The sequence below is a fragment of the Vanacampus margaritifer genome, chromosome 2, assembly GCF_051991255.1.
Source record: "Vanacampus margaritifer isolate UIUO_Vmar chromosome 2, RoL_Vmar_1.0, whole genome shotgun sequence".
NCBI lineage: Eukaryota > Metazoa > Chordata > Actinopteri > Syngnathiformes > Syngnathidae > Vanacampus > Vanacampus margaritifer.
In genome coordinates, this window is record NC_135433.1 from 45,961,086 (window position 1) to 45,988,986 (window position 27,901).

Here is a 27,901-nt window from a genome sequence, read left to right on the forward strand (position 1 = left end):
TAAATCCCAAACCCTTCACCTGAACCGGATACTTCAGAGTCCCGCCAGAGTCGTGAAGTTGTCAGGAGATCAGAAACCCAGCACCAACCAGACACCACCTACCACCCACAGAGTTACAAAACCAGAATTCCAATTAACTAGGGAGATCTCAAGAGACCAGAGGAAAGACTAAAGGAAGGATAGATTTTTGTTGCGTTTCAGTCGATGACAGTTTGGGAATCCTAAAGAAATGTCACTCTCTTGATTGAGTATACAGTAATAAGTGAAAATACATTCCTCATTCTACTACAGGTCCTTATTGTAGCACACTTTGAAATATATATATATTTTTTAATTCATAACTCTAAAAACCCAAATCTCCTTAAAAGTCAGAGTTGAGGCGCCATAAGTCCCCCGCAATGACAAAAACAAAACCCAGACATGCAACAAACTTGAATCATCTCAAGGTAAGTCAAATTCTTTCTTTGTAATAAATTCCAGCAAGCATGTTTGAAAGAACATATACTTTATTTGAAATTTGGTTGAAAGACCACAACAATAAAAAAAAAAGTGTTGCGAGGAGTTTAGCACAAAAGTAGTTCTGTTAGTTGCCGGCGTGGTGTCAGTCGGTCCCGGCCCCATGCGGCCCTCATCGTCCAGGCCTGCCTGCAAAGTGACTGCAGCCGGATGGCACATTGTCCCCCCCCCCCCCCGAACCCCCCACCATCCCCACCCCCTCCATCTCTGTGAAAAGAGTTATGCTGTCTGTTTTGAATGGACAGCGTTTTGCTTTGTGTGCGCCACCAAAACAGAGGGCAAAGTTAGTCAGCAAGTTCTGATTCTTCGAGCCCTCTTTTTTTGTAGGCAAGTGTGGCACAATGTTGTACTCTGTGTTCCGGCTGAATGGCGCGCTGAAGGTAGGAACGCTCCGCTTCCACCGGCTGCAAAGTAGCGTGTGTATATGTGTGCGCGTGATCAGATAGTTGTCATTGGTTTGCTTCCAAACAAGTACAATGATCACACGGGGGTTCGAAAGTGTGCAACAAAATGCCAGAGTGCGGCGCCGCTGAAATATTCATATACTTTTATCTGATCTATTTCCTAACCGCGAGGTGTTTTTTTTTTTGCCTGCGAATGGCTGGCACTTTTCATATTACCTGGAGGCAAACGGTATATAGATTTATACAAGTTATTTACAACAAGAGCCAAGCCATTCCTCTGGAAACTAGGCTGCAGATCAAAGGATTGTTTTGATCTCGACTTAGCATATTTGTTTAACCTAGCCAGTGATTCTGAAAAGTGCACAAGCTTTCCCGTGATATGCAGAGCACCCTTTATCCGTCTTTTTCTTCTGTTCGCTCCGGATTTAAGTACTTTCTGTATTTAGGAGACAACTGGATTTGCCAGCTTTTGAAATGTAGTTGCCCACTGCTAGCAGTCTTGGCACTCGGAAATAGATAACTAGGTATGTTCCGCCGCTAATCCTGATCGGCCTTGTAATAGTATTTGTGGACTGTACTGCGCTCAATTAGGGCATAATGTGCTATTTTTATTTTCCTTTACGTTGGATTAAATGTGAAATGTGTTTGTTTTCCTCCACGTCCCCAGCTTGTGTTTACTGTTTTTTTTTTCTTGTATTGTTTTAGTACTGCACTCCAAAAAATAAATAAACAATGTTGAAATGCTCTCTAAAAGCAGATGCCAGGGCAATCAGAACACTTTCTGGAATGCTTAAGAGAACGCATGTGCACACAATGCCCTAATTCTCTCTTAAGATGGGTGTACACATTTGAGAAGTTACATTCTGACTATTGGCAGTGCTAACGATGCTAACATTTAAAAATGTTGCCTGCTGTGCTAATGAATCAAAATGAAGTCACAACATTCAAATGCTACAAACAATGCTAACAACACAGCAATGTTCAAATGTGAGGGAGTTTCATATCATTTGAAAACAAATCAAGAAGACAACAGCGTGGCGTCACTGTTTTAATGCTAAAAACATGCTAGCCACAAAGTGACAACTTGATCGGTGCCAAAAACTGTACATCTTTTCTTACAGTATTATCTAGCTGTCAATGCTAGTCTTGTATCATCAAAATGTATCATCAAAACTGCAAAAGCATGAAATATCGTTAGCCTGGTAGAATAATAAGTAATTTTTTAACTTACTGTCACCAAATAATAATTTTTTTTTAATCCTTTTTTTTCTTGTCTGTGTAGATTCTCAGTTTTTCAGATCATGGGACTCCACAAAGGTTGAACCCAAGCAGCTGGAATCTTCTTCTTTGTTTATTTTTTTTCTTCTTCATGTTTTCTGTAATTGTTCAAAAGTGACTCAGTCATTTAATGTTGGTAGATAAAATAAAAACAAAACAATTATCATTATAAAACGGTGAAAGGGTCAGTCCAGGCCAACTATTGGTTTATTTATTATTGTTAATGTGCATGTTTTAGCAACATCGGACGATTTTGTAGTTTTCAAACGTTTGTTGTTTCGGAAGTTCAGTAAATGTAAACGTAGTGGTACCAGTTGGGCCACTTTAAATTTAAGTGTAAATAGTCATTGAAAAAAACAAACAAAGAATTGCTGACAATTAGGTTTTAAACGGTCAAAATTATTATTTTTTGTAAAGCCTGATTGATGTGAGAATGTCAGATTCCCAACATGGCATCGAAATAGAACAGCTTGGAAGCAAAATAATCACTTGAACCATGTCGATTTGAGGGTTAAAAATGGCACACAGGGAACTAGTTTGCGTAAGAATACATGATCATGCGGCGCAAGGTGTGCTCACCTCCGTATTTACCATTTTTCATTTGCTCGTTGTATACTGTTTTTTTTTTTTTTATGCGAGTGTGAATACATCGAATTAACCCATTCCACTTTGAAGTGTATCGGGATACGTATCTAATCGTCTTGGAGATCTAGATCTTAACTCATTTGCCTCCCCCCGAAAAAAGAATAAAAACATTCTATTTTAAATATTGTCATGGTCCCAAAAACGTATTTATACGTTTTCCCCATGTTTTTTTTAAAAAAAATATGCTAGAGCATACGACTTTGATGCAGTCTCTGACCTGAAGACGTTGCTTAAAGCTGCGGTAGTTACTACAAAAAACGGCCATGTTACATCAAGCTCTTTTTTCCAGTGTTTTCAACAAATTTGTGAATAATAATGAAAGATACAACTTTTTTTCCTGGTGAAAGAAGAGATTTTAATCTTTCCTTTGGTATGTTCCATGTTTTTATAGCAATAGAACACAATATTCTGTGGGTCTTGCAAAATCTGTCAAAATCAGCAAAACAGCCGGGAGCGAAGGGAGTTGCTTCAGTGAAAATGGCTAAGAGTGAAATAGTTAAAAGGAAATGGCACATTTACAGTACTGACAAGTTCATTCAAACGTATGTAAACAAAAAAAAAAAAAAGTATTTTCCCCATACCCACTTGAAGTGAGCCGTACCGTATCGAACCGAATCATAAAACTGTGTTGAATTGTCTTGAACTACATATTTACTGTAATTATGACAGCGTAGATTAGTGATATGCTAAACACTGCAGCGACACACGCACACATTTGTGGTAAGTCACCACCATTGGAGCGGAAGGTAATTGTACAGCTCGGCTCATGTATCAAATCTTTGGAAAAGTCCAGTCATTCGAAAGTAAGACTCAGACGAGAAACTGGTTTAATTCGCACAGTGCCTGCCCAGCTTTACTTTGGGTTTGGAAAAGATGAGCCCAGGTTTTGGTGGCAGCCAAAAAAAGGGGCAGATGGCTCACAAGGGGGATAAACCTGGGAAGTCATGCTGTAAATGTGTTCTACAGAAAACAATGAAAGGAGCGGACAAAGCGATTGTGGCCTTTGGAAAACGGCAAAGCGGCTCTCTAAGGTCCAGCAGCGTGGAGAAGCCGGATGAGCTGTCCGAGGAGAGCGAGGACCAGAAGCCGTCCAGGAGCACCTGCGAGGACCCTCAAGTCGGCGAGAAAGCCGCAGATAAAAGTAGCGTATCTCCTCGACGCCCCGTCCGTACCGCAACGTCCCCGAGCTTATTTTGTCTTGAGGCAATTTTAATTATTACTGCAGCCACTTGTTTTGTTTTTCGCTGTTTTGACTCTCTGGCCTGCCACATCCGGCGAACAAACAGACCACATTGTTGGGCAGGAGAATTCCTTTTGGAGGCAAAGTGTGTCTCAGATGATACCGCGCTGCCAGGAAAAGACAAAGCAAAAAATAGCAAGCACAAAAACAGTCACAGGTGCACGGGAAAAAGAGGCAAGCGAGTGAATGGTCACCGCCGTCCCCGGGAGGTCTTTCAGTGTTAGCCAGTGCGGTGGGTGGACTTCTGACAAGGACGCTGGTGCGCAGCCAGGTGGAGTGTGTAACTGAGAATGCGCCTGTTTATTCTTTTCACATGCTAATGCGGCTCCCGGGCCACTCGGAAAAAGCGGCAAAACTTTTTCTCGGAGTTAACATTTGTTGTTGCAATACCTGCTCTTGTATCACAGTGGTGGGTTGGTTCAAAGGCTCTCCCGCTCGCCTTAATGGGAGTTCTTGGGAGCGGGCCAAGGGACGAGGGGGGGGATGAATAAATCCGCACTGTCCGTCATGAAAAACATACACTTGCCGTGCAAACAGGTTCTTATATTTGGCTTCGGCGCCCATGAATACAAATTTAATGATTGCATTCTGTTTTGCACAGAATTGTCAGAGGAGAGAGTTTTGGCCTACTTTTAGGCCATGCTGTGGTTATATATATATATATAAAAAAAAATATATATATATATATATATATATATATATATATATACATGATGGCCTAATGTTTCGTGGTTACATACAACATGGAATAAAATGGTTTCCAGTATGCGAGCTAACCACAGCATGGTAAGGAATTTACCTTTATGACTATAATTCTTATTAATATTGTCTGTACCCGGCATTAGCAACATTTGCGGCTGGTCAATAGAGGGCGCTTGGGCACCACCCCGACACATAGAGTAGTCACCACATTATATTAGGGGGAGTTGGCACTTTTCCAACTGTTAGTAAGATTTGAATGCAGCCTTTCTTCACTACTCCGTGTCCCCGCTCACGTCTCTGACAAATGCCACGCCCCTCACTAATATAAAGCACGAAGCTAACGTGGTGAATGGCACTTCATTTATATAGCGCTTTTCCACCTTACAAGGCCCCCAAAGCGCTTTACATTCGACTACCCATTCACTATGACACAGCATCAGGAGCAACTGGGGGTTCAGTATCTTGCTCAAGGATATTTCGACATGGTCGCAATGGCATTGGATCAAACCCACAACCTCTGGATTGGGAGACGACCACCATCACTGATCCACGCCGCCCCCAACATGACTTATTTATGATGGACTGTTGTGTGGTTAGCCTTGTTATGTCTCGAGATCTATCTATCTATCTATCTATCTATCTATCTATCTATCTATCTATCTATCTATCTATCTATCTATCTATCTATCTATCTATCTATCTACCTAGCTACCTAGCTATCTATCTAGTTACCTATCTATCTAGCTGACTAGCTACCTAGCTCTTTATCTTGCTACTAGCTATCTACCTACCAACTGGTCATAGTCCAACAATCCAGTTTGAACAAATTACTAAATGGTAAATGGAGTGCACTTATATAGCGCTATCTTCAAATGTTTCCAACACTATATCCACTTATTTCATTCAAACATATCGAAGCGTAGCCTACACTGGCCTGCTGATGCAGCATATCAACCCACAAAACGGTTTTCCTTTTCAGTTTAAAATAACTTCCAAGATCTTTTGCCGTACCCTGGCCAAAGATCCCATTTCAAATCCATCACCATTGTGTTGTATTAGCCTGGAGCCTCGTCCTAGCTAGCGCTAAGCTAGTTCGTCTCTTAGGTCTAACCGGCGTCCACGTTTCCAAACTCCCTTTTGTTTGTTGCTAGGACGGGGTGACAGGCCAACAGCGAGGTTAGGCAGCCAAATATTTTCTTTGCTAAGACAGCATTAGCCAGCCAGATATTCCCTTATTCCCAGGCGCCTACTCAAATGTAGCACATAGCATAGCTAGCTTCTGCGCATATGCAATCGCCATGTAGAATGGAAAATTCAGATTCAGAGTAAATTTTTGTACGGTCAATTCGCTACTCAGTTCGAATCGCCACCCATTTGCGCATAGCCCTAATATATATACATATATACAGGAGTCCATCTTGATACATGGGGCACGATACAATTCAAGAACAGTACATTTTCAAGCGGAATGGTTAAATTTGGTTCGATTCATTTGAAATATCTATCTATCTATCTATCTATCTATCTATCTATCTATCTATCTATCTATCTATCTATCTATCTATCTATCTATCTATCTATCTATCTATCTATCTATCTATCGTCAGCTAGCAAGCTAATATCAATTGCTAGCAAGCTAATATCATTTGCTAGCAAGCAATCATCATCTTTATCGTTAGCTAGCAAGATAATATTTCTATCTATCTATCTATCTATCTATCTATCTATCTATCTATCTATCTATCTATCTATCTATCTATCTATCTATCTATCTATCTATCTATCTATCTATCTATCGTCAGCTAGCAAGCTAATATCAATTGCTAGCAAGCTAATATCATTTGCTAGCAAGCAATCATCTTTATCGTTAGTTAGCAAGATAATATTTTTTGCTATCTATCTATCTATCTATCTATCTATCTATCTATCTATCTATCTATCTATCTATCTATCTATCTATCTATCTATCTATCTATCTATCTATCTATCTATCTATCTATCTATCTATCCATCCATCCATCCATCCATCCATCGTCAACTAGCAAGCTAATATCATTTGCTAGCAAGCAATCATAATCTTTATCGTTAGCTAGCAAGCTAATATCATTTGCTAGCAAGCTAATATCATTTGCTAGCAAGCAATCTTTATCGTTAGCTAGCAAGATAATATTTTTTGCTATCTATCCATCCATCCATCCATCCATCCATCCATCCATCCATCCATTGTCAACTAGCAAGCTAATATCATTTGCTAGCAAGCAATCATAATCTTTATCGTTAGCTAGCAAGCTAATATCAATTGCTAGCAAGCTAATATCATTTGCTAGCAAGCAATCTTTATCGTTAGCTAGCAAGATAATATTTTTTGCTATCTATCTATCATTCGATCTATCTATCCATCCATCCATCCATCCATCGTCAACTAGCAAGCTAATATCATTTGCTAGCAAGCAATCATAATCTTTATCGTTAGCTGGCAAGCTAATATCAATTGCTAGCAAGCTAATATCATTTGCTAGCAAGCAATCTTTATCGTTAGCTAGCAAGATAATATTTTTTGCTATCTATCTATCTATCTATCTATCTATCTATCTATCTATCTATCTATCTATCTATCTATCTATCTATCTATCTATCTATCTATCTATCACTCTGTATTAAGTATAAATTGCGAGTTGGATGGCTGAATGAACATTCCAAAACGAGACTGCACGATATGAATCATTAAGACAATTGCCTATAAGATCCACATGACAAATGTAATGCCTTATGCCAATATGGCCTCCCACCAGGGGCCTTTCTTTACCTGCTTCAAAAGCCTGCCATCTGCACTTCGAGGAACTCTTCTGCATAACCATTAAAAGAAAAAAAAAAGAAAGAAAAAGGTGCGGCGTCTCTAAGGACAGCGTTCCGATTCCAGCCTCTCTCGCCTGCATTACTGGGTGCTCATTGTAATTATAAGGGAGGAGTGTTGCCAAGCTAGCGCGCGCGATGCCAGGTGCACGCTAACCATCGGCGAACGCTTTTTGAAACAACTCCTGTCTGTATGCCACTGCGCCATTAGTTCACTGCAGCTTTCTGTCTTTTTTTTGGAAGATAGTGGACGACTTTGCCGTGTTCCATTTTTTTCCCCCCTTCTTAAGCCGCCTTATAGGTTATGTGACTGTTGTGTGAAATCGTATCCCGATACTGGCACCACATCCTTGTGAGGGAGTCTTGTAAAATAGCTTTACTTAGCGCCTTTTTTATTTTTTTTTGCTGGCGTTTTCCGAAGATAGCGAAAGCACAAACGGCGTGATCGGATTAGCCGTTCGGCAAAATGATGTAACTCTTTGTCTCTCTTGTGTGACATGCAGGTTTCCGTCTAACGCTTTAAGTTCAGTGGTCATCACGTCAATATACATATAATCCGCCGGTACAATAGCTGACAGCTCGAGTTAATCGCACGCGCGCAGATCCTGCCTCCGATTCTTTAAGGCATACGAGGCGTTTAATTTTTCAACTTTGCTTGTGTTCCTCCGCAGCGAGATTGAAATTGCATGTGATGAGTGTGAAGTGTTTCCTTAAGCATCCATGTAGAGTGTGAGTTTACCCGCTGCCAAGTGCAGCTCCAGCTTTTTGCACCTGAGGACATTTTCCCTCGGTCGTCGCAAAGGGGTGTGGAGACAAAAACGCTAATTACGCAATTTATGACGGGGAATCGGCGGAGGCATCTCCGCAGATCACGCTTATTTACATTTTAATTATGACTATTACTTTTTTTTTTGTTCGTTTTTTTTTGGGCTGTGGCTACCGCCAGCCCAATTCCTCCCCAGCATGAGAAAGAAGCACACAAAAAATGTTTTCCACCGGCGCTTTAGATGCTTGTTTATCACTTTTAAATACCGTCATCTTTGCTGAAATCCCCTCTCAAAAGAACCTTTCACTTGCTGGAATAAATTCAAATTAAAATTTAAATCCCTCTTTGCATTTCTTCAGCCTTTTTTTTTTTTTTTTAAATAGCTGCCTCCTTTTTAGAAAGCTGTTTATGTAGTGATCTGCTCTCATAATCCAGTTTGTTTCTCAACAGCGAAAAACACACACACACACACACATGCACGCACACATAGACGCACGCACGCACACAAACAGAAATCGTATTATCACTATCTTGGAGAGATGATGCGAGAAATCAGGGAGTATAAATGTCTGAGGATCTGCGCAAGTTTTCAAAAGTTGCCAGGCTTAAGCACGCAAACCAAAGAATACTTTTATTCTACTTGATAAAGATGCAGGAATACAAGGCGCTTCAGTAAATACTTGACATTTTTGTATTTTTTTTTTTCTATCCGCATGTAGATTATACGTCTTGCGTAACGTTGATGTGAAGCCCCGGCGACACACGATTGGAAGATTAAACCCGCCGTCGTTGTTCTAATCTGACGAGGTGGTCACCTTCCAGCAGCCAAGCAATACACAAAAACAATATCCAATCAGAAATGTAACACGCGGCAGACGTTTACATGCGGTGCCATTTTGATGAGAGTCCATTTCAGATGGCGGGCGAAGGAGGCCAACGGGGGAGAATATTTGATTTGTGAGAGCGCGATTGCAAGTATTGTTTGGAAACAAATGACAATTGTGTGTCCGGAAAGTTGAGCAAGATGGAGACAAAAGCGAAATCAATGAGCGCCCGCGTTAATCACTCCAAAAAGCCAAGAAACTTACTTCTTAATCAGTTGCTTTGTTTGATTCAAAGGGTGTTTGTTCGCTTGCGCAATCACAAATTGCAAATCGCCCGTGCAGCGTGTACTTATGCACGCAATGTGATTTTAGTTTGCTTAAACTACTCTTCACATTTGTCATACTTTCCAGGTAAACCCGTAATTATTCATGCCCTGGTCAAAGTGATTATTGGCTGAATGTTTTTGTTTTTTTTTAAACCCAGAAATCACATTCTGTAATTATGACAGAGGTCAGAGTTTTTTTCTCGCAAATTTGCCACTTTATAAACTCGCAAAGTGGCAAATGTGCACGTTTTTTTTCTCGGAATATTGCCCCCACCCTCTAAAAACACATTTATACATGGCCCTAATACGCCGTCGTAATTACAGAATGTCATTTCTGGGTTAAAAAAAAAAAGTGCCAAATTTGCGTGAAAAAAAAACGTAAATTTGCCACTTTAAATTTGTGAGTTTTTTTTCTGGGAATATTGCCCCCACCCTAAAAAAAACATATATTTATGCATGGCCCTAACAGACGTCGTAATTACAGAATGTCATTTCTGGGTTAAAAAAAAAGAAAAAAAGTGGCAAATTTGCGTGAAAAAAAATCCTAAATTTGCCACTTTAAATTTTTGAGTTTTTTTCTCTCGAAATATTGCCCCCACCCTCAAAAAAACATATATTTATGCATGGCCCTAATAGACCGTCGTAATTACAGAATGTCATTTCTGGGTTAAAAAAAAAAAAAAACTGGCAAATTTGCGTGAAAAAAAATCTGAAATTTCCCACTTTAAATTTGTGAGTTTTTTTTCTGGGAATATTGCCCCCACCCTCAAAAAAACATATATTTATGCATGGCCCTAATACGCCGTCGTAATTACAGAATGTCATTTCTGGTTTAAAAAAAAAAAAAGTGGCAAATTTGCGTGAAAAATACTCGTAAATTTGCCACTTTAAATTTGAGAATTTTCTTTTCTCTGAATATTGCCACCACTCTCCAAAAAAAACATAGATTTATGCGTGGCCTTAATACGCCCTCGTAATTACAGAATGTGATTTCTGGGTAGAAAAAAAAGTGGCAAATTTGCAAGTTTATAAAGTGGCACACTATGCGAGAAAAAAAAAAAGTGGCAAATTTATGAGTTTTCTCTGAATATTGCCCCCACCCTCTAAAAAAAAATCATATATTTATACGTGGCCCTAATACGGCATTGTAATTACAGAATGCGATTTCTGGGTAAAAAATAAATAAAAAGTGGCAAATGTGCGAGTTTATAAAGTGTCACATTTGCAAGTCTATAAAGTGTCAAATTTGCAAGAAAAAAACGTGTAAATTTGCCACTTTAAATTTGCGAGTTTTTTCTCGGAATATTGCCCCCACGCTCAGAAGATGCCTCATGGCGACTGGCATGTCGCTATGAGGCATCTTCTGTCAACACAAGGTCGTACGCATTATGACGTCGCAAATATGCAACACCACCATAGGAGAGGGGAGGGGTTGAGGAGTTGGACACAACTTAAGCCACAACCACAACAGATACAAGTCTATTATTATCGGCGGACTTCTGTATTATCGGGTCAATCTGTGTGACGTCAAATTGGTTGATAATTGCCGATAATTACCGGCAGATTTCTTTATTATCTGTTTCATCTGTTTGACATCAAATTGGTCGATAATTGCCAATATTTATCGGCCACCGATATTATTGTGCATCCCTAATATTTATACGTGGCCCTAATACGCCATCGTAATTACAGAATGTGATTTCTGGGTAATAAATAAATAACAAATGGCAAATGTGCGAGTTTATAAAGTGGCAAATTTGCGACTTTATTAAGTGTTAGATTTGCAAGAGAAAAATATTACCTCCCCCTGAAAAAAATAAATAAATACGCCGATGTATGTAATTGTACAAAACTTTTTTTATTTTTTTGTACAGCTGTCAAAATTTAAAGCGTTAACTCCGGATATAAATTGAAAGTAAATATAATTGAGTTTTTTTTTTTTTTTGTAATAAAAAAAATAATAAATTAACTCAGTTATATTTACTTCCTGTCACTGCTTATAACCTGCAGCCGGACTTAGCCACTTGCGTGAAAATGGACAAACGCGGACTATAGTTTTACTTTCAGTTTCATTTGCTTGACACTTGCTGTCGCGGATTTTTTTTAGTGCAATTTTTCACATTATTTATTTTTTTACAGTAATGTACCTATTTTATACAATTTATGAAGGTTTGAACATTGAGAATGTTTAAACAAGAGAGTAATGTGAGAAAATGTAAATGCCTCGATGACAAAAGTGTTTAAACTGTGTGGTGAGGGGTTTTAGAACCTTAAAACATTTATAATGTAAAACATAAAGCTAACTACTTCGTGGATTTCATTTATTGCAGGTACTTTTTCGAACCGTCCCCAGCGGAAAACGAGGGAACACTATTGTGTTTAGACTAGCACAGCTGCGTAAAACATAGGGCTAAGCAACAAATCAAATTAATTCGATTAATCGTCATTTCAAAAACAGAATAGTTGAAAATGTGCTAAATGGTGAAATGGGTTTTGTCTTCTGGATTATTAAAAGATGTTGTTCTTATGTTCTGTTACATCCAAATGTTTTTGTGAGTTGTAATTTTGGCAGACATGTTTACAATAGCTACTTAATTATGCCTTTTAAGCACAAACTATGAATGTTAAGTTTGTTAAAACTGATGTAGAGTCAGTATATATTATTGTTGTCCGAACATTTTTCACAGGAATTATTTTTGAATAAATAAAACCTTTAAATAAATGTTATTAGATTAAAATGGATTCAAATCGTAATCGTGGCCATATCGCCCAGTCCTTATAGAACATAAAGAACATTTTGGACTTGACTTCCCCTTTAAAAGTATCTTGTTCATAGATTTCATAGAAAAAAATCTATTTTTATTTTATTTTGTGAAAATTTTGCACATTTATAATTAAATGACAAGACCGCCATTACACTTTTAATCCGGTGACACACCACAGGGAATTTGGAATTTGCTTCCTTATTTAATAAAAAGTTGAAAAAGTGGCATTACACGTAAAATATCGCACACGTACAGATTTGCATCCCGTGTGCTTAAAATGACCAAGAATTGTGCAAAATATTGTTTCATCAAATTTGTCAGGGATATGACTATTTCCTAAGCAACCCTACCCTAACCCAAAAGGAAATCATCTTCTAGCCTTTTGCTACTTTCTTGTGTCAGATCCAGCTACAATTCAACAAAATGTGTTCTGGGTCTATGATTAACTCATTCACTGCCATTGACGGCTATAGACGTCAAAAATCTATTTGAACTATTTCTATTAGTTCAACATTTTTTCTACTTTTGTTATGAAAACCTATATATTTTTTATTGTACATTAAGAACAGATATAAAATTTGTGATTAATTGTGAGTTAACTAGTGAAGTCATGCAATTAATTCCGATAAAAAAATCAATTGCCGATTAAAATTGAATTAATCACACATTTTATCTGTATTTCTAAAAAAGTATTCTAGCTTTTCATACTCTTGTTAACAAAAAGTGGAAATTTATTTTTAACTAATAGAAATAGTTCAAATAAATGTTTGACGTCTATAGCCGTCAATGGCAGCGAATGAGTTCATGTTGTTTTTAACCATATTTATGCCAGTCATGTTTATTCTTATCACAAGCACAATTTGCGAGCACTCCTGGGACATGCGAGATGAGACGGCAATGCCTCACCATCACTTTTGTGTCTAGACACACTATTACGGCCACCAAGGTCATTACCCGTGTGCACATTAATACACACCTGTTACCATTGTCTCCCCCGCTCGCTGTTTTGGCCCAACATCTAAGCCGCTATCTGGCCTTTAAGAGGCGTGTCTGCTTTCATTGTGCTCCTGCCCGAGCAGAAAAAGATGGGCCGAGACCCCCCAGAGACGCCGGCGAATGCGCACGTCGCCGCCCAATGACAATGAGTCGCTGGCCCGTGAACCGCAAAAGCCAGGCGGGGACTGACCGCTCGCTCAGGCGCTGATTTGTCTCATGTGAGCGTTTGAGGGCAGCACAGACCGACTGGTGGAGGCCGACGGGAGATGCTTTTTATTATCGGCGGCAAATCCCAAGCAAATTAGCATCTCTAATGACAGTTTTTTTGTTTTTTTTTTGTAATTAAAAGGTAGCTTTTTAAAAGTAATGCACCAAATACATTTATCCCACAACAAAAGTCAGCTCGCCACCTGTTGCTAGGCAGAATTCAAATGGAGCCTGACATCACTGCCCCAAAGCAAAAAAATGTTATAGGTTGATTATGATCTGTTCATTTGACAAAAGAAATTGCACAATGTACTAAATATATAATGCAAAAACTGAGCTGAGATTTATACCATCACCTGAATTGTAGACTTAAAATTCTAAATCCAAAATGTAGAAAAAAACACCACCTGCTGTTGATATATTTTTTTACACACAGTCAACAAATTAATGACTATTCTAATTATTCTTTTTTTTTTTTTACTATAAAATAATGTTAATTTACGATCAATTTACAGCACAAAATAGAGTAAAACTGGGTAAGTGAGACTGATCTGTATTAATTATAAAATGTCAAAGCTAGAAGACAGCGCCAAATGCTGTTGACAATTTGATTCATAAACATTAATTTTGCAAATATTTTTTACTGTGCATTTAATACAGACAGACAGACAAGTAAAAAAGTTTTTGAAATTGAGGTCAAAGTGCCTTCGGGCTCACATTGCGACCATCATAGCTCGCCTGTTTTCCGGGTTTGGTCACATGACGTTTGCGATGCGAGCCCGAATGTTCTATGATTTTGAATTGTGTTTTCTTCGGTATTTTTAATTGATGTATATTTCACATTTTATATTGTGCCGCAATGTTGAGAATTAGCATTAGCTATCACCTCTATGTGGATCGCATCAGTTGCAAGTTTGTAACTACGTTGTCCCTGTCAAATAAACATTCGAATTGAATTGTGTAGAACATTTTTAACTTGAATTCCCCTTTAAAGCTGCTCTCAGTAACACTTTGGCCAAAAATATCTTTACAATAGCCTTTTTATTTGATGCTTTATGACTGAAACATCTTCTAATTAGTCGATTAAAACTTTAGCTGTTCACAATGGGTACTCCTGCAAGTCTCTGGCCAATAGTTTTCAGACTGGATTCGGGTTCGAGTTTCCCACCCTCTGTTTGCAGATGTGACGTCATGTGCGCAGGGAGTGCGCAGTTTCATGGCCACAGGTGGCAGTAGCGATTAGAAATGGAATTTTCTGTGTTCAGTAGCTTTAATATAAAATATTAAAAAATCAGCACGACTTGCAGGTGGGGCAACTTTATGTAATAAATAAATTCTCTATTAAGTATAAATTGCAAAGGCAAGGAAAACACTGCGAACTGCTGTTGAAAAAGTTTATTCATGCACATTTCTTTTTAACTCATTCACTCGCAGCCATTTTCACTGAAGCAACCCCCTTCGCTCACGGCTGTTTTACTGGATTTTGACTGATTTTGCAATGCCCACACAATATTGTGTTCTATTGCTTTAAAAACGTGGAAGCTACCAAAAGAAAGATTAGAGTCTCTTCTTTCATCAGAAAAAAAAGTATATTTCTATCGGTTTCCCTTTTGCAGCAATTAGCATTAGAATATAGCTAAGTTTCATCATTATTCACAAATCTGTTGAAAACACTGGGGAAAAGAGCTTTTTGCAACATGGCCCTGGTTGATCTCTTATACTCTGCAGCCACCTGCTGGCCGTTTTTGTAATACTTACCATTACTTGAAGCCACCTCTTTAGGTCAGAGGACGCATCAAAGACTTCTGTATGCTCTATCATAAAAAACCTAGATAAAAACGTATAAATTGTTTGTTTTTTTAAATACGTTTTTGTGACCATGGCAATATTTAAAATAGAACCTTTTTATACGTTTTTGGGATCAAAGGAGTTAAATGGCTTACAACTCAGGCTTAAATGTAAAATTTAAGAAACAGCACCATGTGCACACTGATTTTGCAGATTGAGGCCTCCTTTGTATTTAATATGAATAACAAAAACAGCCTCATTTATTTCTTATTCATTTTGGAAAGGGATTCCTATGCACCTGACCTATGTATACCTGAATGACATAAAAATCGGTCTAAATCTACTCTGTTTGATTTAGAAAACAGTGCCATCTAATGAATCTGACGAGGCAAATGTTTAGAGGGAAAATGTGTTCCCAATGTACAAAACAAGGTCCATAAAGGAACCCTTGGACGAGTTCAGTGTAGAAGAACTCTCTGGCATAAAATGTTGCAACACATTTGGTCTTGGGCTTGTACTGAAGAGCAAAGTGTCAGTTGCAAAAGGTAGCAAACGTGCCCTTTAACTCATTCACTGCCATTGACGGCGATAGACGTCAAAAATTCATTTGAACTTTTTCTATTAGTTTAACATTTTCCCCACTTTTGTTAACAAGAGTATGAAAACCTCGATTTTTTTCATTGTATTAGAACAGATATAAAATCTGTGATTAACTAGTGAAGTAATGCGATTAATTACGATTAAAATGGTAATCGCCCCTAATTTTTAATAATCTTTTAATAAAAAAACATTATTAAAAATTGGAGAAAAAAATATTCAAATTATTTTATTTTATTATTTTTTTTTTTTTAAAAAGAAAAAATTATTAAAAATTTGAGGTCTCACGATTAATCAGAAATTTTATATCTGTTGAGTAAAATGTTTCTAGGTTTTCATACTCTTGTTAACAAAAGTGGAAAAATATGTTAAACTAATAGAAATAGTTCAAATGAATGTATGACGTCTATAGCCGTCAATGGCAGTGAATGAGTTAAAGATGTGAAATGTCATGCAAGTGTCTCTCTCCAAAGGAGTCAACATATTGCAAGGCTGCTGCCGGTCACACATGAATGGGCCCAAAGGGGACGGCTGGGACGTCATCTAACCGTTGCTATTAAGTGAGACACACTGACACGCAGTGTAGATAGTGATCCCCATGAAAAAACATACTGAGGAATATCTTCTTTGCCACTGACATTAACATAAAGATATAGTTGTGTACGTGTGTGTCCCGCAGCCATATCAACAACATGTACTTATGTTGGCTTCTTTCTATTTGCATATGCAAATACACATTTTTTTCATACATTTTTTTTAAGAATTAATTCAGTCCTTTTATGTGACTTTCTGTGGTGAACAGGCGGCATCAAGAGTGACAACAATGAGGCTTGAAGACCACCAAGAAGATACGTTTGTGTCACATTAGCGCCAGCATTGACGGCTGAGATTAAGCACAGTTTAATATAGATTTTGTACACATTGCCGCGATTCAATGGGGCCGTGGAAATGCGCTTTGTTGGAGCGTACGGGCTGCCACATGACATTAGTCGCTTTGTTTTGCCGTTGATTGCGGAGTGCGCTGCGAAGTCGGCCAGCGAGTGAGCGCTGAACTTCAACTTTATTTGTACGCATTCGCTTTGCAAATGACCGCTACTCTCTATTTCTTGTAAAAGACGAAACGATTATATAATTGTATTTCCAAGAGGAAAAAAATTTCATCATCTGCTGTTGAGAACTGTCGGGCGATTACATTTTTGGAATCATAATTAACTCATTCACTGCCATTGACGGCTATAGACGTTATAAATTCATTTTAACAATTTCTATTAGTTTAACATTTTTTTTCCAATTTTGTTAACAAGAGTATGAAAACCTTGAATTTTTTTTGTACATTTAGAACAGATATAAAATTTGTGCTTAATCGTGAGTTAACTAGTGAAGTCATGCGATTAATTACGATTAAAAATTTTAATCACCCCTATTTTTTTATAATCTTTTATTTTAATTTTAAATTAAATTAAATAATTGTAATGATTTTTTCCCAATTTTTTTTATTTTTAAGAATAGATTCTTAAAATTTAGGGGCGTCAGGCGATTACCATTTTTAATCGTAATTAATCGTTTGACTTCACTAGTTAACTCACGATTAAGCACAAATTTTATATCTGTTCTAATACAATTTTAAAAATCTAGGTTTTCATGCTCTTGTTAACAAAAGTGGAAAAAATGTTAAACTAATTTTTATGTCTATCGCTGTCAATGGCAGTGAATGAGTTAATCACGACTTCAATAGTTAACTCACGATTAATCGCAAATTTTATATATTTTCTAAATGTACAATAAGTTTTCATACTCTTGACATTAAAGTGGGGAAAAAGTTTAACTAATAGAAATATGGCTGCATCTTTTAGTCATTGATACAGTAATTTCATAATAATTCATGAAATTTAGTTAAAAAATAAAATGAGTGTGATATTGACTTGTGGTGAAGTCATTTTTCTGCCACTAGATGGCATTATTGCATTTCTAAGACGCTGGTGACAGCTCAGTGCATTTTTCTTTTCATATTGAGAGCTATCTAATCTTTAACATGAAGTAACTTGTGAAATTCTGCACAATTTTAAAATTGGAAAATACAACAAAATACCCTAGTCTCCACAAATACAGTATATGCATTATTACAAAATGATTTTGCGACTGGAATTCCCTTTCAGTTTCAATTCAAGGGCCGGTTATTAATCGCACAATTAAAAAAATTGTGGCGTTAATGGGACTTTAAATTAACTCAAAATCAATACACAAATTTTGACCTTCCCCCACAAATAAATAAATTAATAAATAGGTATAGCCATGGGTAACTAAATATTATACGTTAAATATAAAATGTTAAAGGCAAAGTTATATGCAATTAATTTGCAAATGAACAAATATTCTCAATTGAAAATAAAATTCTAAAGACGGAAACGTTTACCTGACGACATGCTAATTTTTTGCTAATGATGACTACTTTGTATCAATTATAAAATATGAAAGCAGAGGCACAGTGCCATCTGCTGTTGAGATAACTTTTTCAACCTTAAATTTACTACTTTATTAAATGTAAAATATAAAAGCAAGATCATCTGTGCTGTTGATACAACCGTTAAACATTTGAGCAAATAAACTTCTGTTCTGTATTAACTACAAAATAAGAGTAAAAACAGTGTCATCTGCTCTGTTATACACAATCATTTTTTAAAAACTCTTTTCTATTAAATATGAAAAAGTACAAAAGACAGGAAGACTAGTTTATATACCATGGTGCCTTAAGTAATGAGTCTTGCGCTATAATAACCATTTGAGAAACTGCCATTTTGAACACAAAGATTGTAGTAACGCATGCAGTGAGATAACGTAACAATACTCACAGGTGTATATTCTTTATCCTCTGTGAAGAACCACTAGTATCACTACAGCACAGCTCATGGAGGAGCTGATATCGGCTCAATGTACTGTCTATCTGTATGTCTGTATTATACTACCCCCAAGTGGCCAAGGTGTGCACACAATGCAGAACAATGTCCAATTGAAGCAACAAAAAAAGAGAAAAAGTTGCAAGAACGGTTTAATTTCTTTACATTACATTTATTGCTGTTTTGGTTTAAAAAAAAAAAATAGGAAAAATGTTCTTGTTTTTTTGGGAAGCTGGAACGGATTACTGACGTCTCCTCTCATTTCAATGGGGAAAGATGATTTGAGATACAATACAACTCTAGCTTAATTTCTTAACTAAATCTAAAATATATAAATGCCAATTAAGCAGTATCATCTGCTGTTGACGCAAGTGTATTTGCATACATTCTTCCGCAGTGAAGGCTGAGATGGAATATGGATTTTGTACACGTCCGTGCAATTCAATGGCCCTAAGTACTCTTTGTTTGGGCTGCCACATGACATTAGCCGCATTGTTTTGTGGAAATTGCAGGGTGCGCTGTGCGGCGGAGTGAGCGAGCGAGCGAAGTTCCAGCGCTGACACGGTGACCCGACAGTGCATTAGAAGAAGTGAGGCCGACATGTTTGTGTAGGTTTTGTTTGCGCCAGGAAGGTATGGTGCTCCAAAACAACGGGGTGCTGCGACACTTCACTGGGCTTGCATCATTTGCAGCCGAATGCAAAAAGCTTTTAGACACAGATGTGACCCATTGTAATACCTTTCTAAATGCAATCAAACACTTTCTACAAATACGAGGCAGCACTTTTAAAAACGCGCACCCTTGTTTGACATGTAATTCTGTCCAACCCACTCCTCCATCAGCGCACTTTTTTTTTTTTCAGGGGATGGAACAACCGCAACAAAACAGCAGTTTATGTTTTATGCTTGCTCGGAAGGAGATTTGATTTGGTATTTTCCCCAAACGAAGGCTGAGCAATTATTTGAATTCAAATCGATATCGCTATGTAGTAAAGCCAACGATTTGTTGTATCGTGACGTATGCCTGACTGACTTATGTTTATGCCCTATTTTCTAGGCCGGCTCGATTTGTGACGAAAATATTAATCACAATTCATTTGGTAATAATTGCAATCGCGTTTAAGACAACCATTTGTTTTTGGGCACAAAACAAGGAAATGTTTAAACATGTACAAAATATTAAGACAAATAAAATTATTTGAAACAATATAATTATGCAAGTTCCTTTTGGACCCAACAAGATTGATTTAACTTGTCTTTTTTTTAGGTGCAAATATATAAATTTTGTCAACTCAAAAGTAGTATTAACTCATTTGCTCACAAAAACGTATAAATATGTTCTATTTTTAAATGTTTTAAGTGTCCCAAGGACGTACTTATATGTTTTTTTTACGTTGTTGTTTTTTTATGCTAGAGCATACAGAAAGAAGGCTTTGATGCAGCGAGTGAAGCAATGGTAGTAATTACAAATACAGCCAGCAGGTGGCATCAGAGTATAAGAGATCAACCAGGCCTATGTTGCAATCAAGCTCATTACTCACATTTCTAAACAGATTTGTGAATAATGATGAAACTTAGCTATATTCTAATGCTAATTGCAGCAAAACGGAAACAGATAGAAATATACTTTTTTTTCCTGATGAAAGAAGAGACTCTAATCTTTCTTTTGGTAGGTTCTATGTTTTTATAGCAATAGAACACAATATTCTGTGGGCCTTCCAAAATCAGTCAAAAGCCAGCAAAACAGCCAGGAGTGAAGGGGGTTGCTTTTGTTTAAATGGCTGGGAGTGAAGGAGTTAATAATTTTTTATTTTTGTTTACCATTATGCCGATTTTGTAATTGTGTAGTGTAATATTTGAAATTGTAATTGAATTTCGATTAATTGCACAGCCCTACAATTTTGTGAGGTTGTCGTAGTAAACAGTCAAAATTTTATTTTTGTAGGCAGGTGCCCATGCGCTCGGCATAAAAACTTGCCTTTTCCTTTTCGTGCCTTGACAAGTGTAGTTAAGCGTATGACTCCAATAGGCACTCTGGCGTGCCGTATTCTATAACACACCCTCGGCAGATCTGGCAATTTGGTGACAAAGTAGGCTATATTTTAGACTTGCTAAAGCCAGGTCTAAGTGGTAACACAGGTGGTGTAACACAATTTTGGTGGTTTTGATTGAGGCACAGGGAGACATATGCTGAGCTCCGTGGAAGTGTATAGTTCATGTCATCTAGTGGCGGGCGGTGGCTTACAGGCCTCGGCCTTCACTCAACACCACATTTTTCAAACTTTTTTTTGGGGTGGAAAAGTCCGCCTTGAAAATGATTTTTCAGTCATGTACAGTTCGTTGTCCTCTCAATTAGATAGATCTGAACCAATTCGTGGACAATGCTGACGTCCCCTGTTTATTCTCTGTGTATTCAACTTGTAGTCTGATTACTTCAGATTCTTCAAAAAGTAAAAATACTATCTTGTTGTTGATATTGCATGGGGCGAGGCCTTCAAACTTTGTCTGTAGGTGTTAGGAATTTTACACTGGTATAGCAACACGTGGAAGCTGAAATCTGATTGGACAAAAAAAAAGACACACAAAATGAAGACAAAAGACTGCCTCTCTTGGCTGAATTTAAATGGATTGATGAGGGGAGTCGCTTCAATTGGCCGGGAGTCGGCTGTGTTCCCTCCCAAAACTCTTACTGCGCAGTATATCTGCGCTAGTCTAGCAAATTACCAAAAGAAAGACAACTTAGATCGCCTATGCTTTGTAATAGACTTGGCATGAAAATAAGGCCCTACAAATCCCAAGTGTTTAGTAAGTTAATAAATAGGGTGTCAAAATTAGTGTGTTAATTTTGAATGAATTCAAAGCCACTATTTTTTTAAACACGCGATTAATGACAGCCCCTTTGTAAAGCCTGTACTGGGGGAATTCCAGTTGCAACGCAGCAGACACGTCCATGTGAAAATTAATCAGTAATAAATGTAATAATAATGCATATATTTGTGGAGACTGGGGTCAAGTTGCATTTTACAATTTTAAACAGAATTTCACAAGTTACTTCATGTTAAAGATTATAAGGCTCTTAATATGAAATGAAAAATACACTGAGCTGTTGCCGTCTTACAAATGCAATCATGCCATCTAGTGGCAGAAAAATGACCAACACAAATCAATATCACACTCGTTTTTTACAGTACAGTACGTCTTTTTAATTTCAACTCAATTTTATTATTTATTATTAAATTACTCTATCAATGACAAAAAGATGTAGCCATATTTATATTTAACATATTTTCAAAAGTATGAAAACTTATTGTACATTTCGAACAGATATAAAATCGGTGATTAATCGTGAGTTAACTATTGAAGTCATGCGATTAATAACAATTACAAATTTTAATCGCCTGACACTCATAAAATAAACTTTTTTTCAAAAATATATATATTACCAGTAATTACTTTAGCCGATCAAAATGTTCATGTATAATAAATCTGATGTTGCCTGTAATACAGATTAATGTATTGCTAATGTTTGTTAAAAAAATAAATACATGGGACAAGGACCTTGGAAAAGTAATCATATATTAAATTGCAATCGCAATACCTAGAGGGGGAAAAAAATCGGAATTAGATTATTATTCAAAATCGTTCATGCCCACCCCAAACATATGAACAGATGTTTGGAGCAAAGACGAGAATATTACATTGTGTGTTGAACACAATTTGCCAGCCACGCGTTGACACAAGTTGATTTGTCGTCTTGACACTGGAAATAATCCCAGTTTGTTGTCGTCCCCACGGCGACGTTGTTGCTTGATAAGATGCTTTCGAATGATAGATGTCGCTTTTTGCCTCCGACGCCGGCTCCTCTTCCTCCTCTCCTCCTTCTTCTTCTCCTTTTGTGCGTCTCCCCCGGCCGAGTGGCTCTGGAGGACAGTTGGACATTAGACTTTCAAATGAGCCATTAAAACAAGGTGACCATCAACCGCCAGACCTTTAAGTAACGATCGTATTGGTGCGTGTAGAAAACAAGTGGAAATACATTATGACTCCATATTGTGTTCTTACGTTGGTTCCCTTGAGACTCGACTCATTGGGAGGGGGGGGGGGGGTGATAAGCATGTTTGGGTGGCCTCTTCCATCAGCTGGGTGAAAAGGAAAAGGAGAGTGGTGGTGGGGGCGGCGGGGGGTTGGAGCCAAAGCCACCCTCCCCCTTTTTTTGCCCCCCCACCCCCCTTGCCCTCAGGCTCCACCCAGAAGTGTGGTTGCCTTTTGTCATTGTAATCTGGCCGTGTTTGCTAAACGCTGCCACTGTTTACTCTCCGCCACGGGGGCTTGTATGAACAGGAGTCAGCAGGACGACGGGGGTGACATCACTTTTGCTGGAGGGCCGGGATTGTGATTTCTCAGGACCCCCTTTTATTAATCGGGGGGAAGGCCAGCATGGCCTACAGGGAGGAATTACACCCGGTGACTTGAATAACGGGCTCGGCGGCAGTCATTGCTAATCACCCCAAATCATTTCCAGGTTGCCTTTTCACTGATGGCCGAGGCGTTTACATTGAAATGATGCGGGAGAAATGAAACAGACTGACAGGTGGAGACATTTAACAAGAAGAAGAACAGGAGGAGTGAGGTGGTGTTTTGGTGAGGGGGGGTGAAATCAAATTAACGGACAAGGATTTCATATCGTCTATTTTTGTTGTTGCCGTAGCGATAAAGTCGCAGACATTGAAACTGGTCTGTTGAGCCATTGTTATCATCCCTGGCCATCTGCTGCTGAGGAGTGACATTCCCTCTCATTTGCATGATGAGTGATGTATGAGGAGGTTGGGAGGGCATATGCCTTGGTCTTATGACAAAGCCAGGGAAAGTTTTTTCCCCTCTTTAAATATCACGGGAAATGAGGCTAGGGCCAACAAACTAGCGAAAAGGATCTTGAAATGTTAGTCTATCACACACTAATTTGGTGGTTTGAGCGCACACGCGTGCACATTTAGGAGGCCTATGTGCTTTTTTCTTGTGATAAAGTCAGTCAAAATTTGTTTTACTAACGGGTATAAGCATAAGGAGACTGTGCGAAAAAAATGAGGGGTGTCAGGCGATTAAAATTTGTAGTCATAATTATCTCATGACTTCAATAGTTAACTCACGAGTTTTGTTCTAAATGTACAATAAAATAGTTAGTTTTCACACTCTTGTTAACAGGGTTGAAAGAATGTTGAACGAATAGAAATATGGCTGCATTTTTTAGTTATTGATACAGTAATTTCATAATGATCCATAAAATTGAGTTAAAATTAAAAAGATGTACTGTACTGTAAAACAACTAGTGTTATATGAATTTGTGTTGAGGTATTTTTTATGCCACTAGATGGCATAATTGCACTTCTAAGATGATGACAGCTCAGTGCATATTTCTTTTTATATTAAGAGCTCTCTAATCTTTGACATGAAGTAACTTGTGAAATTCGTCATATTTTGAAAATTGTAAAATACAACTTGACCCGTCTCCACAAATATATGCATTATTATAAAATTTATTGCTGCTTAATTTTGACGTGGACGTGTCTGCTGCGTTGCGACTTTCCCCCAGTACATGCTTTCCAAGTGAGGGGCGGTCATTAATTGTGCGTTAAAAAATAAAAATAAAAAATAAAAATAAAAAATTGTGGCGTTAAAGGAACTTTAAATTAACTAAAAATGAACGCACTCATTTTGACACCCCTAGAAAAAATATGTAAAATCATGCTGAGGAGGCTTGCCCAAACTATTCAAGTTAATTCATTTCAATGAAACAAGAAATCATCAGTAACATCAACTCGATTTATACCAGTTTATACCTCGTGTGCATTAACGGGTGACACGGAAGTTTTCACTCTCTTCCCATCCCACCGCCACAGAAAAAAAATCCTTTCCTGTTCCGGTCCCAGTGAAAATGAATCCTGTCCCGTCCTGTTCCCATTCAGAATGACTACCAGTCTCGTATCCCGCCCCCCCCATTTGAATTTTCTTATTGAATTTTTGATCCTTTCCCGTCCCAATCCCGTGATTAACTCATTCACTGCCATTGACGGCTATAGACGTCAAAAATTCATTTGAACTATTTCTTAGTTCTTCACTTTTGTTAACAAGAGTATGAAAACCTAGAAAAAAATGCATTGTACGTTTAGAACAGATATAAAATTTGTGATTAATCATGAGTTAACTACTGAAGTCATGTGATTAATTACAATTAAAAAAAATAATCCCCTGATGCCCCTAATTTAAAAAAAAGAAAAGATTATTAAAAATTAGGGGCGTCAGAAGATAATTTTTTTATTGTAATTAATCGCATGACTTCAATAGTTAACTCACAATTAATCGCAAATTTTATATCTGTTCTAAATGTACAATAAGAAAATTCTAGGTTTTCATACTTTTGTTAACAAAAGTAGAAAAAATTTCAAACTAATAGAAATAGTATTAATATTGAATTTTTGACGTCAATGCCAGTGAATGAGTTAAGTTAAAGTTGACTCCCATCCTGTAAATGTAACGATTCAATTCAGTTTGGTTCGATTAAATCAAAAACTATTTTCTGATTCAAATTGGTTTCCATTACACCCCTAATATAAATACATAAACATTTAGGTGACCATATAAATTACTAAAACAAATAAGTATAAATTTGCTCACGAGTCTGTGCAGTGCCTTTTTCACACAAATCTGCTTCTTGAGTGTACACACATGCAACTATAGCAGTGCTTCTCAATCATTTTCTTGCGCCCCCTGCAGGAAAAAGAAAATATGTCATGACTCCCACCCCCCTAAAAAATATATAAATAAAAAATATATAAAATACTATAAGTAATATCATTTGTCTATGAAATTGTACACACTTATTAACATAAAAGAAAACAAAAAATAAATATTAATCTGCTGAATAACTTTGTTGACATTTTTATACTCCCTGCGCACTCTGACATTGAGAGCGCTACTGCCACCTACTTTAGTGGAAGCGCATATAGACCTTTTAACTCATTCACTGCCATTAATTCGTAAAAAAAAGATTAATAAAAAATTTGGGGCGACAGGCGATTAAAATTTTTAATTGTAATTAATCGCATGACTTCACTAGTTAACTCACAATTAATCACAAATTTTATATCTGTTCTAAATGTACGATAAAAAAAATTCTAGGTTTTCATACTCTTGTTAACAAAAGTGGGAAAAATTGTTAAACTAATAGAAATAATTCAAATGAATTTTTGACGTCCATAGCCGTCAATGGCAGTGAATGAGTTAATCACGTCACGTTGTTTTTATCATGTCAAACGATGTTAGGACGTCAATTACTACAAAATAAAACAAAAATGATTAGCCTTAGTGTTGTGTGATTACTTTTCGTACATAACTGATGCGTGAGAACACTCTCATACAATCTGACGTATGAGAAGCTTAGGAGAGGATACTGTATGCCTTTTTCAGTTGTATGTGATTTCTCTGGTTACTATAATGTGGAATTAGGATAGACATCAAAGTAGTAATATAAAAAGTATGAGTGTGAGTCTTGTAAACATGTATATTGTATATCATATGTTACCTGAGCACACTGGTGAATCCGATATTTAAGCAGGTTGGTAGGACAAAGAGAATCCCTTAAAAAGTTTTTTTTTATTTTTTTACTCTCAAAATATTACAGTTTGTAATCTGATTTATGATTCACTTAATTGGTAGAATTTTGTCAAGTTGTAGCAGACGCTTAAAAGACTGAAAGTCAAAATGTTGATAAATTAAAAACTAATTAAAGTCGATAAACTGCCCTTCATATTAATTCATGGTTCATTTGTCTTTGTTTTAACCTAACCTATAAGACGAAAACGTTTATAATAAATCTGATATTGTTTGCTTTTGTTTCTTAAAAAATACATGGGAAGAGGATCTAATATTAAATCACTATCACAATATTGACTGAAAAAAACACAATGAGATTATTTTTCAAAATTGTTCAAACCTAGTCTTGAGTGATACCTTTTTTTTCTCTCTCTCTCTGCTGCTCGAGTACACTTTTTTTGTGCATGGGGAGGTTGAAAGTTGAAAGTTTTTTTTCCCCTGTCATATAAAAGAAAAAGACAAGCAGATAAATATGACATAAAAAATGAGTGCGAATGTTAAAAGTGTTGCATTTTTCCACACCATTTTCCTTCCCGAGCATGTCGATTTCCCCCCCTCGCAAATATGAGAAAAAAATAATACAAAAACATGATCTTGAATCTTGTAAGTGAACCTTTTTTTTTCCGCACCAATGTGCCGCTCTCGCGCTCTCGCACGCTGTAGCCGAGTCGCGCGCGTGCATCTGCCTCCTTGTGTGACTGTGTGTGTGTGTTTTGTGTCTGTGGGAGTACAGCGAGGAGGAGGATGGTAGGGTGGGTGGGTTGGGGGGTTCGATGGGAGGGGAAGGGGAGGGCGGCTGTTGATGTGCAAATGTGCATCATGTTTGAAGGGCTGTGAATGGGGAGGTGTGACGTAAAAAGAGACCCGAGCGCAGGTGCTTATCTCGAGGCTGTCAAAGGCACAGTATGTCATATTCCCCGGGACTACCTTTCAAAGCCGCAGCACCAGCGCCAGCCGCCGACACCGCCATCGCCGCCGCCGCCGTCAGCACCGGCACACTGGGAGGAAATCAAACTTTTGGGATCGCAGCTCTAGGTTGGTTTTCAAAGTTGTCGTGTGTGGTTTCTTGTAGTTTATTTTTTATTTTTTATTGAGGACCGTTCGGCGCGGTTCTACGGCCGACGAACGACAAAAGCCTTTAAGGTCGCCGGGATGCTCCAAACTTGTTGTGATCTTCACGTTTTCACTAAAGTGGCGTTTTAGAGGATTTTTTTTTCTTTCTGGAAAGCGACAGTTTGAGGGGAGATTAAACAGCTCAAAGTGTTGTGTGACCCTAATTTTTTTTTTTTTTTTGATGGTCCGGATAGCATGAGATGGTTGTAGATTAGAATTCGCCGGTTTGTAAGCTTGTCTTAGAGGAACACATGTCGGTATTGTGCGCGCAGACAAAAGCATTGTCGCGGCTCGCCTGTGGCTTTGACAGTGACAGCTGTACATACAAGACCAATGAG

At 37.6% G+C, this 27,901-nt stretch overlaps 1 protein-coding gene across 4 annotated transcripts in view; it reads left to right on the plus strand.

Annotated features, from left to right (window-relative positions):
• The first annotated feature begins 365 nt into the window (after window positions 1–365).
• The window catches only part of st18 (ST18 C2H2C-type zinc finger transcription factor), a 94,950-nt gene continuing 67,414 nt past the window's right edge, over window positions 366–27,901 (plus strand). The window contains exons 1-2 of one of the 4 annotated variants that reach the window (XM_077559055.1): window positions 366–446; window positions 27,280–27,485. In XM_077559055.1, the coding sequence (XP_077415181.1) occupies window positions 27,356–27,485 (130 nt within the window). In that variant the 5' untranslated portion in view covers window positions 366–446; window positions 27,280–27,355. Of the gene's footprint in view, window positions 447–795; window positions 897–3,809; window positions 3,985–27,279; window positions 27,486–27,901 lie in introns of those variants that run through there. The other 3 variants (XM_077559053.1, XM_077559054.1, XM_077559052.1) reach the window with 3 other exon arrangements.